Source organism: Pseudorca crassidens, chromosome 10 (genome assembly GCF_039906515.1).
Source record: "Pseudorca crassidens isolate mPseCra1 chromosome 10, mPseCra1.hap1, whole genome shotgun sequence".
NCBI classification, from domain to species: Eukaryota; Metazoa; Chordata; class Mammalia; order Artiodactyla; family Delphinidae; genus Pseudorca; species Pseudorca crassidens.
The window spans coordinates 82,995,578-83,016,063 of NC_090305.1; the positions used below are offsets into that span (position 1 = coordinate 82,995,578).

The 20,486-nt window shown below is 41.0% G+C and overlaps 1 protein-coding gene across 25 annotated transcripts in view; it reads right to left on the bottom strand.

Moving 5' to 3' along the window:
- The window catches only part of MAGI1 (membrane associated guanylate kinase, WW and PDZ domain containing 1), a 622,973-nt gene that overhangs the window by 114,396 nt on the left and 488,091 nt on the right, over positions 1-20,486 (bottom strand). For all 25 annotated transcript variants that reach the window (XM_067755101.1, XM_067755099.1, XM_067755095.1 and 22 more), the window contains 2 exons: positions 8,177-8,383; positions 621-822 (listed from right to left, as the gene is read on the bottom strand). In XM_067755101.1, the coding sequence (XP_067611202.1) occupies positions 621-822; positions 8,177-8,383 (409 nt within the window). The remainder of the gene's footprint in view (positions 1-620; positions 823-8,176; positions 8,384-20,486) is intronic.

Here is a 20,486-nt window from a genome sequence, read left to right on the forward strand (position 1 = left end):
AAAGAAATATAGCAGAAAAAGACTGCATTTTGACTTTGAGTTAGGCCACGATTTCTTAGCTTCTACACTAAAAACACAATCCACAAGGGGAAAAAAAAAGTGAAAAATCAGACTTCATAAAAATTAAGAACTTCTGGCTCTTCAAAAGACACAGTTAAGACAATGGAAAGAAAAGCCAGACTTGGACAAAATGTTTGCAAATCACACATATAATAAAGGAATTGTATCCAGAATATATGAAGAACTCTTAAAACTCAAAAAAGAAAAAAAAGGAAACTACAACCCAATTAAGAAAAAATAAGCAAAGGATTTATATATTCTAAGCAGCTAGATATATTCTTCATATATAATACCATAATTTATATATACACCATAGTTTAGTTGTCTAACTCTTTAGGGAAATTATTAATCTTATGCTTCCTCCAGCTCTTCAGTTTCAATGATTAGGATGTTATGCTAATTGCTTTTTTTGTACAAGGCTTGTTAAATCGTAGGAGAGAAGACCATCAGCACACGATCAGTCCTTTTACAATAAACTTACATCAGTAGCTGCTAGAGAAAGAGAAAGAAGGGAAATGGAAAAAGAGAGAGAGATTCAGGTAGAAATAATGGTACTTTACTCTATAAAATAGACTTCTCCGTTTTCGGTATAGGCCATCTCCCAGTTTTCAGGTAGAGGACCTAAATTATCCTCTGCAGAAAGAGGTAGGTATTGAGGGAACTTCTGAGAAGGGTCCGTGATGGGAGCGGCGATGATGCTACTATTGACAGGCGGGAGCGTTGCTTCTTGAAGACTGTGCTCTTCTTGGTCACCAGAATCGGCTGTTTAATCATGGGGAGAGAAAAAAACCATCGTCAATCATACCCCAAACTGAGGTGTTCACTACTGTCGGCATCTATATTCTTAAAAGCCTTCATCCTTTCCTAATTGCTGGACATCGACTATACTGTTTTATTTAGATGAAAGTTCTTTTAATAGAAAACATCAAAATGATGAATCAACTTGATTTTACTGAAAAAGAAAGAAGGGAAAAACATGCTCAAATAATGAATTGCTCACAATCTTGGAAATATCAAAGAAGAAACACATTCATGACTCAAACCCTCAAGTCCCTTAAACTAAGAAGGCCATCAGGTCACAGACTGAGCTGCACTCTCATCCCGTAGGTATCATTTGGTTTCATGACTGAAGAGGACTTTTGGAGGCAAGAAAAAAATCAATTCCAAAAAGTTTAGAATATAAAGACAGCTCTACCACTGAGTCAGATTCTAGCCTCCTTGGGAAAAGTGAGGAGAATGTTACTGTGAAAACCAGGACAGTTACCTCCAGAACAGTATTGTGTTGGTGGACTGCTTTGACTTGAGTCCTGAAGGCTCTAAGTACCTGAGTCTCCTTGCCTTCTTATTAACTAGAAACATCAGGAGGTGACGTCATCGAAGTCTCCACAAACGGCATTGTTGACATTCTCAATCTCCATGGGGCTTTAAAACATATTAATCTGGGGATGTAGTCATTTTCTATCTCCCACAGTAATTCTCCTGCAGACATTTCTGATTTACTCAAAGCAGACTGAGGAATAATAAAAGGCTGTTTTCAAATCTTCCCCCGATCAATAGCTCCCAACAACACACATGAGAATAAAGGTAATCCAAAAGTTGGATGGAGGACATGTCAAGCCTATTAAATAACCACCTCCACCCAAAATCCACCACCGTTGACGAGGCCAAGTGGCCTTTCCCTGTCTTGCATCTATCCCCTCGTCTTCTGGTACAACCGCTCAGATCTCCATTCGGAAATCATCTCCTCCATTCAAGGTCCATGTGGTCCAGGTGGGGACTGACTATACCCACTCCAAGTTCATGCAGTGGGCCCAAGTCACACCCATATCACTCTTGCCTTTATGACTGGATCAAGCACATGGTCCAAGGCAAACTAGTGTAGGCATGGAAGTGCCTGCTGGAACTATCAAGCAAGAGGTAGCCTCTTGATGCTGAAGTTATTAAGCTGATAGATTCCCATGTTGTAAAGCTTGGCAAGACTTGTCTGAAAATTAAACTCATGTAGAGGAAAGCAGAGATAAAATACAGAGAAAGTCGCCTAATACCCCTGATGAAGCCTCTCTGATTTCATGTACTCCTGGCCTCTTCAATTGCTTGATCTCCTAAATTCCCTTTCCTGCTGAAACCGATTTGAGTTGATTTTACAATTTGCACTGATGAGTGCAGGTTAATACAACAACTATTAAGTTTGAAGGAAAAAGAGGAAATTAGGCCACTATGGAAGAAAAAATTTGAAATTACTAATCAATAGCAAAAATTCAAAACATGGCAAGAATTAAGAGATTCACCCTTAATTCTCTAGGAGGGAAAATGTATTCATTTCTGGTACATCATTGGAAGGTACCCTTCTTAAGCTTAAGTGTATATAAGAATCACCTGGAGAGATTTTTGTTTGTTTGTTTTGTTTTGTTTAATATTTATTTATTTATTTGGTTGCACCAGGTCTTAGATGTGGCATGGGGGCTCCTTAGTTGCAGCATGTGGGCTCCTTAGTTGTGGCATGTGAACTCCTAGTTGCAGCATGCGTGTGGGATCTAATTCCCTGACCAGGGACGAACCCAGGCCCCCTGCATTGGGCGTGTGGAGTCAACCACTGTGCTACCAGTGAAGTCCCTGGAGAGATTGCTAAAATGCAGACATGGCTCCCTACTTCAGACAACAGATTTGGAATTAGGTTCAAAAACGTGTATTTTGAGAGCACCCAGGTGATGGAGATTCAAATACAAGCATTACACTTTGAAGACAGAGATACAAAAATTGCTCAACAACAAAAAATCACTAGAACCTTTAGCTTCTAGGAGGGGTTTTGCTCAGCTGGCAATGTGACAGGGTACGGTGCAGCCTCGGGGTACAAATTCCTATGACCACTGATGCCAGGTCGGAGACACAAATGATGGATGTCTAGAACACTGGAGAGGGTGTATCCTTTCTGAAAGGAGCAGAGAACTCAGCGCCAGACAATTAGCATCCTGGGGAAAAGTGTACTCAGGGTTTCCGGATTTCTGATTTTTTCAAGAGAAGGTGGAAATCTATATTTTTATGCAAAACCTTCTAATTTTCCAATCCTAATTCCTTTTAAAAATAAAGCGGTGTAGCACAAGCAAGAAAATGAAAGATAGTGATTATAAGCACTGACTCTGAAGCCAGAATGCTTGAGTTTGAATCCTGGCTTTACTCTTGACTAACTTGGGAAACACACTCAACCTCTATGTGCCTTAGTTTCCTTATCTGTAAAGTGGGGATAATAACAGTACTTACCTCATAAGGTTGTGGGGAGGAATAGTTTATGTAAAGCACTCAGTACAGTAAACATCATCTTATTCATTAAAGTTGTTATTATTAAATTTTGTTTGCAGGTCAGAGCTGGCCCTCAGGCTGCCAATTCATTACAAATAGGCAGAAAAAGGATGGATTTGACAGCAAACCACAGAACAAATCATAGTGTGCCTATTTCTAACTATGTGACGTTAGAAGAGACTTTACCTTTCTGAGCATTTGTTTCCTCATCTGTAAAATGGGCATAACACACATACCACAAAAAGGGAACTACATGAAAAACGCCTGCAAAAGTGCCTGGAGCTCAGTGAGTGCTCAACAGAGCTCAGGACTTGGATGTGCTACTGGAAACACCAAGGGTCGAGGTCAGTGATCATCTATTAATATGAGATTTAAGAGTCAGAGAAGTGCTGGGACAATAGTAGACATTCCAATAATTTTACTGAAACATTTTAATTAACCTATTTTAATAGAAACTGGATGTAACAGGAAAAGGGTGGTGGCCACAGGTGGGCCACTACATATGAAAAGAGAAACAACTTGCTTTAATCCTGAAGGTACACAATTCATGGAAAGGGGAGGGAAAGAAGGGGGGAGGAAAAAGTCCTGCCGGTACTTCAAAACCTCGACTACATGAAGGGAATATTAGCTCACTGAAAAAATATATATGTAATTTTAATTTACTACAGAAATAAGAAATCCCTCCAGCAACTAGACCTTATTTTAAATTATCCAAATATATTTTATTTTATATGTTTTCAGTGTCTTCTTAAAGAAAAAAAGCTTTATTTACATATGATTGACATACAAAAAGCTACAGATATTAATTTTTCAGCTTTACTGAGGTATAATTGACAAAGCTGTAAGATATTTAAAATTCACATTGTGATGATTTGATACACATGTACATTGTCAAAGAATTCCTCCCATCTGGTTAATTGTTAAAAAAAGGTGACAGATATTTAATGTATACAACTTGATATGTTTGGTTTTCTGTTTCTTCCTTCTAGTTCGGGAGAACCTTAAAACAATCTCATTCTCTGAAAGAAAATCAGAAGTCCAAAAATGAGAGACTGGGGCACACATAGAGCAGATTCCAAAATTTCACAGTCCTAATCATGGCTTTGACTTTACACATGCTCTGACTTCAAAAACTCTTTCATTTAATTTACCAAACATTTAAGAGCACTGCTATCACTCTCTTACTAAAGATTGCCAATGCATCCAAAGAGGACAGGTAGAATGAATTACTGGAACACAGAGTGGGTAAGCAAACAGGAGGCTGGATTCTTGCATTGTCTAGTGAGCTTATTAACACACACTATTCCTCAGTGTTCTCATCTGCAAAATGGGGAAGATAATACTTAGGCAGCCTATCAAGATCTCCAGGAGGTTTATAGGATACCTGTGAAAATGATTCATAACCGTAAATAAACATGTAAAACATGTTCATTCATGGTAAGTCAGAAGCTTCCCAGCATTTACATACACTGACACACTTGGGAGCATTTGAAGGTGACTTTGACAACATAAGCTCATGTCAAATATACATTCTGGAGCTTATTTGAAATTACACATGCATTCAGATTTATGTGCCTCCCTCACTGTGTACATAACCAGTCAAAACCTTTGAGGCTACAAAGGGCTAATAAACTTGATTTAAAACACAAATGACACAGTGGATGAGCCACGCAGATTCTGGAGTCAGACTTTTTGGGCTGAAATGACAGCTTTCACCCTCACTGGCTTTGCGATACTGGACAAGCAATTAGACCTCCCTAGTATATGCATGAGAGCTTAGCAAAGTGCCTGCCACAGAGCACTGGGGAACCATTAGCTCTTTTGGTAATATCATTATCTCTTGACATTCCAAAGCAATATCTTACCATTAACTGCTAATGAAAAAGCAGCATCAGCAGTCTAATGTTCAACAACAGGGAGGCTGTTGGGAAAACAAGCTTAAGAACACAACTAAATAACATTTTTGGTGTCTCTTAGAGGTGGTTAATGGATGGATCAGCAACTTTTTAGTTGCAGTGGTTTGTTATATATTTTTCAAGTTGTCTATAATGAAGAAAATACTTTCACAAATGTTTTAATTTATTTGTATAAATAACTGTGTGCTTTGCCCAACAGTGTAAGTCTACCTTCATGAAGCACAAATTAACAGTGTTCTCTCTCCAGGGCCTCCTTTAGGTCTGTAATTTGGGCATAACTTGTAGGAGACTGTCCTACTGCCTTGTGTTCAACAGTCAAGTTCTACGGTGAGAATCTGGGATGACTTCTCATTACTCAGCTCCTGCCTCCATCTTTGGTTGCAGAAAGGAAGGAAGGAAGAAGCGACCTCCCCAGGATGCTCCTGGCCTTAAACTCCCTGCTCTTTTATCAGCAGATAGTGCTAATGTTATTTAGGCATGTTATTTAGACATTTTGTGCCCCCTTCAAAAGAACCAAGCAGAAGTCAGCTGAGATCGTACCAAGAGCCTGTTATTAAAAATATCCTGGTAAATATCATTTTAAATAGCTCCATAGTGTTTGTACATTTGAATCTGACACTCATGCCTCTATCACAAATGGCTCAACCAGAAGTCAAGACTTCATTATGGTACTGCCACTCTGTGCTCGAAGCAGCTGGTGGATTGCTACTTAAAGAGGTTCGGAGCGCAAGATGCTTTGACACAGCTAGCTTGATACACATATCACAGACTGGGTAGTCTCAATTATTTGAAAGAATTCATATGAGTCAGGGTATGACATGTTGTCAGCTGTCATACTTGCAGTTTGGTAAGTGAGGAGGCATTTATTCAAAATATCCCTTCCGTATTGAAGATGCCCTATCACTTGTATATCTCAGAATCAAGTCTCTCTCCATGCATCCCATCAGGCGCCACTTGGCTTTCTTTTTCTGTGCAGAAACTAATGATCAGACTGCCTTTAGCAATGATGACCCAGGCCCAGGTGGTTTTTTTTTTTTTTTTCCCCAACACCAGGAGTTCAAGTAGGGATGTTATGAGGTCAGATTTTCTGAGGCCTGGCTTCTAGAGACAGAGATTTACAGTGGTTAGAAATTGGAAAAGCATCAAGACCTACACTCAACTATCCCTACTCTGTTCTTGCTTTGTACCGAGAAATCTACTTAGTTAATGGAGGACAAATAAAGGCACCCAAGCTTCTTGGGGACCATCCAGTCAGCTTGGCAGAACTGTTTCGATGCATGTTACCCCCAAGGTCTTTCTATTTCTGTGACCACATCTACATTTTTGGGTTATATCATAATTTGCTATTCTTATTTGTTGGAAGATCAAGACATTAAAATAGTGGCTATTTTTTCTTCAAGGAAGTATTGTCTTTTTTTTTCATAATCTGCTTTTATTTCGGCGAGGACTACTATAAACGGATAAAATATTTTGAAGTGGATGTAATTAACTGATTTCAATAAACAAATACGTAGCAATGGGTAAATTTATTCCAGGTATTGCAACTGTAGGTCAGCCACTGGCCTAATCCATTCTAATTGAGAAAATGGAAATTTTCCTGGACTCGAATTCTTAGAGCTGGAAGGGGGAACCTAGATGTGATCTGATCCTAACCAGTCATTTTACAGATGAGAGCAGTTAGACAGTATGTTCATAATAAGACAGCTACCACGAACAAAGCTAGGACAGGAAGCCAGGACTCCTCCTTTCCCTAGTGCTTCTTATGGAAGGGTTGGGTTACCGTTACAATGATAAGCCATCAAAGAATTTTTTAAATTGTTGCCTTGAAAAATTTTAGGCTTCAGAAAGGCCCATACAGGCAGGAGAAAGCATTCAACTAACACAAACTTTTTTCTAAATATCCTAGTAGACTTGGTAGCACAAGGAGGAAAATACAGAACTGTAACTCTAAAATATCAAAGAAAATAAGTATAGGAAAAACAGAAAAAACAAGCGGTCTTCAAAGTCACAACATTATCGACGAGTAACTCATGTCTTATTCAGTTGCGACATTGTGAGTTACTATATAAGGTCAAACCCCCAAAGAGTCAAAAATATTACTGAACAGTTCTGGGTCACTGCGGTAACCCAAGGAATGTATATCACAGCCTCTGTGAACGGTGCCTCCAGGGAACGTGCAATTCCTAACCTGTACATCCTTATTCAGAGGACTTGTCCTTGAAGATCTCCTCATAAAATACAGCCTACCGAAGCTTGGGCGTAGATAGCCCTGAATGTATATATAAAAATATAATGCAATGAGTAATATATGCTATATAATATAAAATACATATGCAGTATAGAATCTTATAGTATTTATTACTTTTTCATCTTTTCCCTCTTAGGGAATATAGCAGAATTTGCATAAGTTAACACATGATTTATTTCCATTGTATCTCTACTTGCAAAGGTATGAGAAAAAAGGATGCTGCTAGCCTTCCATACAGCATCAAGTGATATTAAACTATTAAACAAATTCTCCTATTTGTCTTTACAAGCAATCAGCCATAATTATGATGGAGCAGTGTCAAGACTAAGTAATGAATGAACAAAACAGATTTTTATGGATATCATTTTGAACAGAGAGAAAGGATGCTCGTTATTCTTGATTTCCTTCCACAAACACTGCCCTCCTGCCCCTTTAAGATAGCTGGGTGAAGTTAAAATACTCTTGCCAAGAAGCATGAAAAACAGACCAGAGAAAAGACCATCTCTTCCCCAAGCACCATGTGGTCAGAGTTTGAATTCTGGAGATCCTTCCAAATTCCTCCTGAGAATAGAAACCTTCTTGTAACTCTTCACAAAAGCCTCCCCCAGCCCTCCTTCCCTAAGTCCAACGAGGGAGAACATCATCTGGTCTTTACCTGTAAAGCTACTGTTCATTTCAGGAACATCATCCTCTTCCTCATTCTCCGCGTGGACTATGCCAGCATTTTGCATATCATTGTAGGACTTGGTTCGCTTTGGGGTTGACTGCTTGGAGCCAGAATGAAGGCTTTGCAAGGCATCCGTCGTGATCACTTCCCCACTGAGTGGCTGGCTAGGAGGTTTGGGTGTCCCATAATAGTTTCCTAGGTGATGGAGAGACACATTTGCATGTTTCAGAAAGAATACTTTGTTTCTCTCAAGACTGCAAATCCAAATCTCTCAGCCCATTAAAAAAATTTTTTTTTAAACTAGAAAACCAGAACAAACTGTATTTCATTTCTAGAATGGGTTAGAAAACATGTCAGTCCTACCCAGTTAGACATGGTGATTTCGGAAGCCAGGAGGAAAGCTGCATTGTGATGGGGCAAAGAACCTACTAGGGCTAAAAATAAAGGCGCCTGTGCTGAATGGCAGAGCTTCATCCTCATTACATTTGAATTTCAATCGGTCACCTTCTTACATATACGCACCAGCATAATGCAGAATCCAATTTAGAGAGAGTGGCACACAAAATAACAAATTCACTACTGCCGGCACCCTTACAGGCCAACAAAGTTGAGGTCACCCTCCATTAATAAGGGGACTCCTCAAGAGGGAACCAGGGCAATATTTTTTTAAAAAGGAAAGTGAACACCACGTGGCGCCTCTTTAACTGAATGGCAGGCCTGACTCTCAAGGTCATGTGTGGTTGGAACAAATCCTCACCCAGTTTTAAGAGGAAACTCTTGTGTCGATAGTGGCACCCCTCATGGGTCACTCGTTTAGTAAGTGCCCATTTTCACTTTTAGCCACTTCCCCCAGAGTTTGCCGCAGGTCTGACTGTCATGTGTGCTAAGTGACTCTGAGTGGTGCCTGTAAGGGTTTTTACATTTTAATTTTTATTTTAATATGTGTATTCTTTTTTTTTTTTTTTTTTTGCAGTACGCGGGCCTCTCACTGTTGTGGCCTCTCCCGTTGTGCAGCACAGGCTCCGGACGCGCAGGCTCAGCGGCCATGGCTCACGGGCCCAGCCGCTCAGCGGCATGCGGGATCCTCCCGGACCGGGGCACAAACCTGTGTCCCCTGCATCGGCAGGTGGACTCTCAACCACTGCGCCGCCAGGGAAGCCCTAATGTGTGTATATTTTTAATGTGCAGTAGAAAAATCTAACTAGTAAGTGATGTTAGTAAAATATAACATTTACTTCTAAAACTTAAGTGATAAAGCAATACTTTATAAAACTGACTTTTTTAAACTTGCAGTTAAACCTGAAGTTTAAAAAAGCAGCTAAATTTAATAAGAAATTAATTGAGTAAATAATAGCAATGATAACGATGAGTTTCCTTTTGAACACCTAAGGTAAAAATTGAGTTCTTTTAAAGAAAACCTGAAGTAAATAAAAGATACTATGTTAAGATATAGACAAAATCATGAAGGTGAGTCATGAATGGCCAAAGTTTGAAAAATACAGCTTATAATCAATAATATTCAGTGACTACATGATAAAAAAAAATCAACATCAGAATGCCATTGATCCATTCACCCTCTCACATCAAAGGAGTTAGGCCAGGAAGATAGATCATATTGAGTCCTTCAAAGAATCGTAAGTAGGGGGCTTCTCTGGTGGCCCCTGAAGCAGGGGACACGGGTTCATGCCCTGGTCCGGGAGGATCCTGCATGCCGCGGAGCGGCTAGGCCCGTGAGCCATGGCTGCTGAGCCTGCGCGTCCGGAGCCTGTGCTCTGCAACAGGAGAGGCCACAACAGTGAGAGGTCCGCGTACCGCAAAAAAAAAAAAAAAAAAAAATCGTAAGTAGGGACTTCCCTGGTGGTCCAGTGGTAAAGAATCCGCCTTCCAAAGCAGAGGATGTGGGTTCGATCCCTGGTCAGGGAACTAAGATCCCACATGACTCGGTGCAACTAAGCCTGCGTGCCACAACTAGAGAGAAGCCCGTGCACCACCAATGAAGAGCCCACACGCCGCAACAAAGACCCACCGCAGCCAAAAAACAAAAAAAAGCCTAAGTAACGTTTGTAATTCTATGCTTAGTAAGGTATAATTTGTAAATAATAACAAATCCTGTACACAGTTGCTTCCCAAGAATCTTACGCATTGTCTAACCTCAGCACATAATTGTATAAAATACACATTTTATCATACAAGCACAAAAAGAAAAGGACACAGTAATATGCTGCTCAGCATGAGACACATAGGTGATAAAGAATTTATATCCATTAAATTTATCTTTATAATTAAAATTTCTTTCTTAACACAATTTCTCTGAAATATTTTTTGAATCATCAAATTTATGAGTATATGCACCCACTTTCTTTGAGAGTGGTGTAAACAGCATGTTGCAGCAGGGGAACCCTGAAAATGCATATTAAAAAGAGCGGTAGACGACCGAGCACCATGTTTGAATTTGAAGGAAACCAAATAGAAACCTGGTAAGTGCATTGTGGTGGCTTGTATTCAATTCAATCATTACAGTTCTTTCACAGAAAGTAATATTTCAACCTCTTCAAAAAACTTCTTTCAGGTTTCCAACTTAAAGGTATAGGGATTGAACAAAACTAGCTTGAAGAAAAGGCATCCATGTGTGTTTTTAGAGACTAACAAAAGCACAGGGAAGAATGAACAAATGTATGAACCAAGACTCAACACGCATTTCTAAAGAGGTTACAACCACAGGATGAATCGTGCCTTTGATGAAGTTGGAACACAGCCGCAGCATTGACTATTTCCATGAACTGAAGACTGTTAGTGAGGTTTAGGTAAGTAAAACAGCTAACTATTTACACAGTAATCTTCACCGTGGACAAAAGATGAGACAAACCTCTAACGAACCTAATTCTAATTCCTTATGATCACTATTATACAAAAACATCATGTACATTTTTGACTTAGAGGTTAAAGTAAGACCAATGTCTGCAAATAAGAATCTTACACTGAAAGATGTGACTAAAAGATAGGATCCTTTATTCATAATTTTATAATTATAATTTTGCAATCATTATCACTCATTTTCAGCGCCATTAAGCCAAGGGGATGTTCATGAAACTACCATCATTTAAAAATCAATTAAGGGCTTCCCTGGTGGCGCAGTGGTTCAGGGTCCGCCTGCCGATGCAGGGGACACGGGTTCGTGCTCCGGTCCAGGAAGATCCCACATGCCACGGAGCAGCTGGGCCCGTGAGCCATGGCCGCTGGGCCTGCGTGTCCGGAGCCTGTGCTCCGCAACGGGAGAGGCCACAACAGAGAGAGTCGCGCGTACCGCAAAAAAAAAAAAAAAATCAGTTAAAACTTAGGCATCCTCAGTTTAGGAGAGAAATAAATGTTTGAAAAAGAAACGTTCTAGTTAAATTTGACAAATATGTGTGGATTTTCCTCAGTTGTCAAGTTCAGGGTCTTTCTGAAGTTAATAAGTGATTAGCAGATTTCTCAATGCAATTACAAACTCCTCGCAAAAACCCACTTATTCATCATTGTTTCCTCTTTCTGGAAATTAGTTTTAAGATCAATTGGAGACAGATAAAAGCACATATTAATAGGTTGAACCGTACATAATTGCTGTTGTAAAAGAAAAACTGTCGAGTATCAGCAATTTCATTTGGGTTAATCTAATGTATAGGCATTGGGAGCGCTGGGCACATGGCAGTGACAAAGAACTTGGAAGAGGACAGCCTGGGATTCAAATGCCAACTTCACTGCTAATTGGTTATATAACCCTGGCCAAGTCATTTAACCATTTTTAAAAAAATCTTCATCCTCTTCTGTAAAATTGGGAATTTTAAGAATACCGAGTTTCTACCTAGAGTGCCTATTATGAGAATGCAATGAGATAGTCCATTTCATACCTTTAGCACACAAAAAAGGCTTCACTACAGGGAGGCTTGATAAATGCTACTTAATGTTAATAGTGTATGTTTCTAATCTTTAAAATGAGGTTCCTTACACCTTGTTGGAAGGATTAATGAGACAATGTGTCTGAAGTGCTTGCCACATGGTAACTGAGTACCATCCCTTTACCGATGTAAAGGAACAAGCAATGCCAATGACCAAATAACCTTGGGCAAGTTATTTACTCTCAGTCTCACTTTCTCTGTGCAATGGGAATGGTAGCATGAGCTTTAACAACATCACAGGATTATCATGAAAATCAAATGATGTAACTTTCTTTTCCTTTTTTTTTTTTTTTTTTTGCGGTACGCGGGCCTCCCACTGTTGTGGCCTCTCCCGGCGCAGAGCACAGGCTCCGGACGCGCAGGCTCAGCGGCCATGGCTCACAGGCCCAGCCGCTCCGCGGCATGTGGGATCCTCCCGGACCGGGGCACGAACCCGTGTCCCCTGCATCAGCAGGCGGACCCTCAACCACTGCGCCACCAGGGAAGCCCAAATGATGTAACTTTCTTGAAGGTATCCTGTAAACTATAAGGTATTATAAGTATGAGACCATGTAATTATTCAAACTTCTCCAGTATTTCTAATTTCCCGTATTGCCTACAACCTTTACAGAAAAGCTTCTATCTCGTGGTTTTCTAAGGGCAGAGGGTTCAACTTTCCTTTGCAGATATTTTTTAAAAAATCATCTGAATCAGTGACCAACATTTAAAAACTGAATATTTCTGATTAAAACCTGGATATACTGGGAGGTGCTGCCTGACAAACTGTAAGGTCTGGTTCTTTGGATTTGTCTTTTATAGGCAATGTTGGTGACAAGTGTGTGACCAAATTCACCAGGGACACACTCACTGAATTAAGGATTTCTGCACAAAGGTTTTGGCTCCTACCCTTGGTCTGCCCAGCCCTTGCCAGACAAACACCTGGCCCCAATCCAGAAGAGTGTCCTAAGGCTGTTGCAATGCAAAGGTCTGGGCAGGTAAAGGGGCATGCACACCGGAGGGATAGAAGAAAACCTCAAAAATCCTCTACAATTCACAGACTGGTCTTGGAGTGAATTGATTTTGGGTGAATCTGGTTTTGGACCCTGCACTTCTGGCTGATGGGGTCATGCCACAATCCCACGTTGTCTTTCCATGCAACCAAGGGCCAGATGGCTCATGCACTCCCCCATCTGCCACAGTTACCACCAGCACTGCCTCTACCAGGCCTATATACTCTCTCACTCCACCTACCCGGATGCCCAGGCACTTAAATTCAAAACCCCACCCTTCTGGGAGATTCTCCACCTTTATCAATCATTTCCACTCTGGCCACCATCAGACCAAGCCTAACCATGGGAGAAACACAAACCTTACAGAGAGTATGCACAGGAGACTTCCTGTGAAGAATATATGAATCGCTTAATGGTACTAAATAAAAATCATTTGAAGAATTATAAATGAATAAAAGATTAATTTGGGTTATCACTTGGCAGTCTGCATCGTTTCTAAGAGACCTGACCATCTCACAGTCCCCATGTTAGCCGACACACATCTCCTGAGGTAGCCGGGCTCCCTCCCAAGTGACAATGTGAGAGTCCTGGCTACTATTTTCCGAACTGGTTCTACAATACAACTCAGCAGGGATGGTGGCTGGGGAGGGAGGGGAGGGCAGGGAAGACACAAGAGAAAGCCATCGCTGGCCTTAATTAACACGCACACACTTTGGTCACGAAGAAGCCAAAGAAAATATTTTCTGACACACATTTAAAAATTAATGGGGACTGAAAATCAATTTTTAGAGCTTGATAAAATATTGAAGGCGGACCGTAACCCTGAGTTTTAGGCCAGAATGAATCAAATCCATACAGCCTCTCGCTTTGTACAAATTTAGTATTCACTCATTCATTTCCTTACCAAGAACCTCTTGTTATGCCAGCCACTATGCTGGAAAGGTGAAAATGGGACTAAAACATGATCTTCACAAATGTACATTGGTTTTTTAAACTTTGTGCAAATAATAGTTACATTAAATGGAGATTCTCTTTCAGCAGGTCAAGGTGAGGTCTGAAATTTTGAATTCTGTTGAATTTATCAGACTGTTTAATGAATCAGTACCTGTCTTTACGTCTAGACTGTAAGCTCCATGGAGGCAGCAGCCACATGTGTTTTGTGCACCACTGCATTCCCAAACCAAACATGGTGCCAGGCACACAGTGTCACTCAGTGATTCTTTGCAGGATGAGTAACCAAACAAGCGGAGACAGCACACATAAATCCCAGCTGGGGATGCTCCTCAATACCTATGATGTGGAACTGGTTTTCAATCGCATGACTCACAGCAGTTTCTCTCCAGTCCATCAATTCTATCTGAATGATCTCAGATCCATATCACTTCACTTTGCCAGTTGCTTGCTCAACACATAATGGACTCCCCCATTTGACACAGTTCCAACCAGCACTGCCTCCACCCGCCCTATACACTCTCTCACTCCACCTACCTGGACGCCCAGGCAGTTAAATTCAAAACCCCACCCTTCAGGGAAACTCTCCACCTTAACAATCATTTCCACTCTGGTCACCATCAGACCAAGCCTAGCCATGGGAGAAACACAAAGCTTACAGAGAGTATGCACAAGAGACTCCCTGCATCATTTCTAAGAGACACGAACCTGACCATCCCATAGTCCCCATGTTAGCCAACACACACTTCCTGAGGTGGCCGGGCTCCCACCACTTTCTTTTTACTCTTCCTTTTCCGACCCGCTCCACCCTACAAACCTATGACGTGCATGCACAGAAGGACAGTAAGCCCATGTCCTATAATTAGAGGTTTGTTCTTGCCAGTGCCATTTACCTTTGAATTTAAGACCAAAAAAGGGCAAAATAAGTTAATAGCTTTGTCAACCTAAGGTAAAGGACCTCTCTCTTTCCAGCCTCAGTTCTCATGGTATAAAGACTAGTATCCACCTAACAGAGACAGATGTCAACAGACCATGTGTATAAAGCACTCAGCATTATGCTGGCACAATAGTAGCATGTAATAAACCCCAGCATCTCAAACTGCGCCTGATGCTGTGAGCAGATAACAGCTCTCCTATGTAAAAGATGGCATTGCCATCAAAGTATGTATTTAAAGAACAACATTAGGGCTTGCATGGTGGTGCAGTGTTAAGAATCCGCCTGCCAATGCAGGCGACACGGGTTTGAACCCTGGTCCGGGAAGATCCCACATGCTGCGGAGCAGCCAAGCCTGTGCGCACAACTACTGAGCCTGCACTCTAGAGCCCGTGAACCACAACTGCTGAGCCCACACACCGCAACTACTGAAGCCCACGTGCCTAGAGCCCGTGCTCCGCAACAAGAGAAGCCACTGCAATGAGAAGCCCGCGCACCGCAACGAAGAGCAGCCCCCACTTGCCGCAACTAGAGAAGGCCTGTGCGCAGCAACAAAAAGCCAACTCAGCCATAAATAAATAAATAAATAAATTTATAAAGAACAACATTAACAAAAAGTTACCTTTATTGTGCACCTACCAGGTCACTTCCCACACATTCACTAATTCTAATCTTTAACAATCCTACAGAAAAAAAAAACATCCATCAATATTCCCATTTTCAGATGAAGAAACAGATTCACACAATGCATAAGTGATGACTGGCATTTAAACATGGATCTGTCCTGATCATCTATGCTCTCGACTCCAGGAATTGCTGGGGATCTCTGAGCAGAAAACTAAGTGAAACTTTCCTGGCCTCTGCCTCCTCGTCTTCACAGGCAGAGGAACGGACAATTGTCGCACAGATTTTCTTTGGTTCTTTCGTTACCAACAGAGAACACTGCATGGTGGAGTTTGCCAACAGAGCTTATCCCAACAGACGGCTGCTGAGGCCTGCCAAAGAACAGGACTCCAGATGGTCTCGTCTTCCTCAATGACAAACAAGAACTCTCTTCACCCCTGCTTTATCTCCGTGTCCCCTCAAAGCAGACCCTTGGCAGCTGCATTTTTGTAGACCTTCTAGGAAGCAGAACAGTACCATTATTGAAGGCTGACACCCCCCCTTCGTAATTAACATGCAGAGATATGCAACCCATAACTCCAACTGGAAATGTCACACTGGCACCGCACTTCCATGCTGAGGGGCAATCTTTGCAGGGCTCAAAGGGTATAATCAGCCTCTTCTACCCAGAGGCATTTGTAAAACAGGCATGTTTGGAACCACCCCACTGAATAGTTCATCCCTTGTAAACTCTCTCCCGGAGGAGCCCCAAGGGCTGGCTGAGGCAGAAACCTGTCTTACTGAGCACAAATGTAGATAGGAAAAACAAAAAAGAAAGCAAGGCAAAAAGGAGATGGTGCCGCTGATTTATATCAAGAGCCTTATCAAATACGTTAGCTCACTGTCACAATTAGGAAGTTGGGCCAAGGAGGAAAGACACATTTAGTCTTGTCTTCTTTGCCTTGCCTTGATGTTGATTCCATCCAGCGACAGAATGAGAAGTTGGTTCAAATTGCAGAGCCAAGACCAATTATGAGCTCCACTCACAACTTTTATACCTTGTGAGGGGCAATAGTTAGGCTCCTTACACGGTGAGGAAGGGCCTCTACTCTGTTGGAGGGTACGTGTCATATACCAGGCATTATAGCTGATGGGGGTGGAAAATTTCATCATGGAGCCCCTGACCCCACTCCCCCCACCACACACACCAGATCTGGCCTTTTCCAGCGCTTCTTATCTCAGCAAACGGTTCCAGCAGCTACCCAGTTTTCTAAGACAGCAACTAGGAGTCATCCTAGGAAGAATATCATCACCTGAATCTTCTACTTCCTTCTTATGATAACCAATCCCCAAGTCCACGTAAACATCTCATACTGTTGATAAAACAATGTGTAACTCCTCTAAAAATTACAGTATTTTCTAAGATACTTATACTAATAAAAGAGCATACCCCACACACACACAATCACACATATATCTCAAGATTCAGTCAACTTATCACCACCACTACCAACATAGGCTAAAGCTAACTCCATGTGCGGCTGCCAGATAAAATGCAAAACTGGTATTCTGTATTTTTATTTGCTAAATCTAGCAACCTAACTCTAGCTCAATCACCAGACCTCATCTCAATACTATAATGCTTCTCCATGGGAAGCATTTCCCAACCCCAAAGACAGCAAATCTCCCCATCATATGGTCTCCTTTAAATATCCTGATACCTGTAACATACATACAAATGTATATTTATTTCTGAGATTGTTTGAATAATGTGTCTCATGAACTAGACTGTAAGACCCATAAGGGCAATGCTCATGTCTGGTTTTGCTCAGCATTTTATCTTTAACGAATAAATGAATGAATGTACAAACTAGTAAGAGACTCTACAGGAAAAGTATCCATTTCCAGGCAGCAGACTCAGGAAAGACGGGCATCCCAGTCCTGCCTAGGACATGACCTGAGTGAGGGGCATTTGGCCGGGTTTTGTCCCCAATTCTCCTTGGTGTCTTAGACCAGCGGGCCCCAACCTTTTTGGCAGCAGGGACCGGTTTCGTGGAAGATAATTTTTTCACGGATGGGGGTGGGAGGAATGGTTCATGCGGTAGTGCAAGCGATGGGGAGCGGCAGATGAAGCTTCACTTGCTCACCCACCACTCACCTCCTGCTGTGCAGCCCGGTTCCTAACAGGCCGCGGACCCATACCGGTCGGCAGCCAGGGGGTTGGGGACCCCGTCTTAGACCATTCTCTCTCTGGATCTTAGTTCTGTCTTCTGAAGAGATGAGCTCTACTGCCTCTCCAGCTTTAAAATTTTACAATCCAGCAATTCTAAACCCCAAACAAATAGTGGACCTGAAAGAATATTTGGAAGGTTATCAGACCTTGAGGTTTTATTGGTTGACTCTACTTGTCTGCCCTATCATATGTCACGGAATGTACATAAAGAAGATCACCTCTCCTCTGTAGTAACATCCTCTTTGGCAGGATTCAAAATTACACTTTCCTAAAGGAGCTTAACTCTTAAAAGATGTGCTCAGCTCTCTGAAGTCAGATGAGTGAGAAGGGAAGGATCTTCTTGAGTAGGTTCTCACCCGTCCTTGCAGGAGCTTTCATTCTTCAATATATGCAAATCAATCAATGTGATACACCATATTAACAAATTGAAGGATAAAAATCATATGATCATCTAAATTGATGCAGGAAAAGCTTTCGACAAAATTCAACACCCATTTATGATAAAAACTCTTCAGAAAGTGGACAGAGGGGAACTTACCTCAACATAATAAAGGCCATATTATTATTACAAACCCACAGCCAACATCATTCTCAATGGTGAAAAACTGAAGGATTTCTACTAAGATCAGGAACAAGACAAGACTGGCCACTCTCACCGCTATTATTCAACATAGTTTTGGAAGTTTTAGCCACAGCAATCAGAGAAGAAAAAGAAATAAAAGGAATCCAAACCGGAAGAGAAGAAGTAAAGCTGTCACTGTTTTCAGATGACATGATACTATACATAAGGAATCCTAAAGATGCTACCAGAAAACTACTAGAGCTAATCAATGACTTTGGTAAAGTAGCAGGATACAAAATTAAGGCACAGAAATCTCTTGCATTCCTATACACTAACGATGAAAAATATGAAAGAGAAATTAAGGAAACACTCCCATTTACCATTGCAACAAAAAGAATAAAATACCTAGGAATAAACCTACCTAAGGAGACAAAAGTTTCCTGTATGCAGAAAACTATAAGATACTGATGAAAGAAACTGAAGATGATACAAACAGATGGAGAGGTATACCATGTTCTTGGATTGGAAGAATCAACATTGTGAAAATGACTATACTACTCAAAGTAATCTACAGAGTCAAAGTAATCCTTACCAAACTACCAATGGCATTTTTCACAGAACTAGAACAAAAAATTTTACAATTTGTATGGAAACACAAAAGACCCCAAATAGCCAAAGCAATCTTGAGAAAGAAAAACGGAGCTGGAGGAATCAGGCTCCCTGACTTCGGACTATACTACAAAGCTACAGTAATCAAGAAAGTATGGTACTGGCACAAAAACAGAAATATAGATCCATGAAACAGGATAGAAAGCCCAGAGATAAACCCACACACATATGGTCACCTTATCTTTGATAAAGGAAGCAAGAATATAAAATGGAGAAAAGACAGACTCTTCAATAAGTGGTGCTGGGAAAACTAGACAGCTACATATAAAGGAAAGAAATTAGAACACTTCCTAACACCATACACAAAAATAAACTCAAAATGGATTAAAGACCTAAATGTAAGGCCAGACACTATAAAACTCTTAGAGGAAAACATAGGCAGAACACTCTATGACATAAATCACAGTAAGATCTTTTTTGACCCCAACTCCTAGAGAAATGGAAATAAAAACAAAAATAAACAAATGGGACCTAATGAAACTTAAAAGCTTTTGCATAGCACAGGAAACCATAAACAAGACGAAAAGACAGCCCTCAGAATGGGAGAAAATATTTGCAAACAAAGCAACCGACAGAGGATTAATCTCCAAAATATACAAGCAGCTCATGCAGCTCAATACCAAAATAACAAACAACCCAATCCAAAAATGGGCAGAAGACCTAAAAAGACATTTCTCCAAAGAAGATATACAGATTGCCAACAAACACATGAAAGGATGCTCAACGTCACTAATCATGAGAGAAATGCAAATCAAAACTACAATGAGGTATCACCTCACACCGGTCAGAATGGCCATCATCAAAAAAATCTACAAACAATAAATGCTGGGGAGAGTGTGGAGAAAAGGGAACCCTCTTGCACTGTTGGTGGGAATGTAAATTGATACAGCCACTATGGAGAACAGTATGGAGGTTCCTTGAAAAACTAAAAATAGAACTACCATATGACACAGCAATCCCACTACTGGGCATATACCCTGAGAAAACCATAATTCAAAAAGAGTCATGGCCCACAATGTTCATTGCAGCTGTATTTACAATAGCCAGGACATGGAAGCAACCTAGATGCCCATCGACAAATGAATGGATGAAGAAGATGTGGCACATATATACAATGAAATATTACTCAGCCATAAAAAGAAATGAAATTGAGTTATTTGTAGTGAGGTGGATGGACCTAGAGACTGTCATACAGAGTGAAGTAAGTCAGAAAGAGAAAAACAAATACCGTATGCTAACACATATATGGAATCTAAAAAAAAGTTTCTGAAGAACCTAGGGGCAGGACAGGAATAAAGACGCAGAGAATGTACTTGAGGACACGGGGAGAGGGAAGGGTAAGCTGGGACGAAGCGAGAGAGTGGCATGGACATATATACACTACCAAATGTAAAACAGATAGCTAGTGGGAAGCAGCCTCAT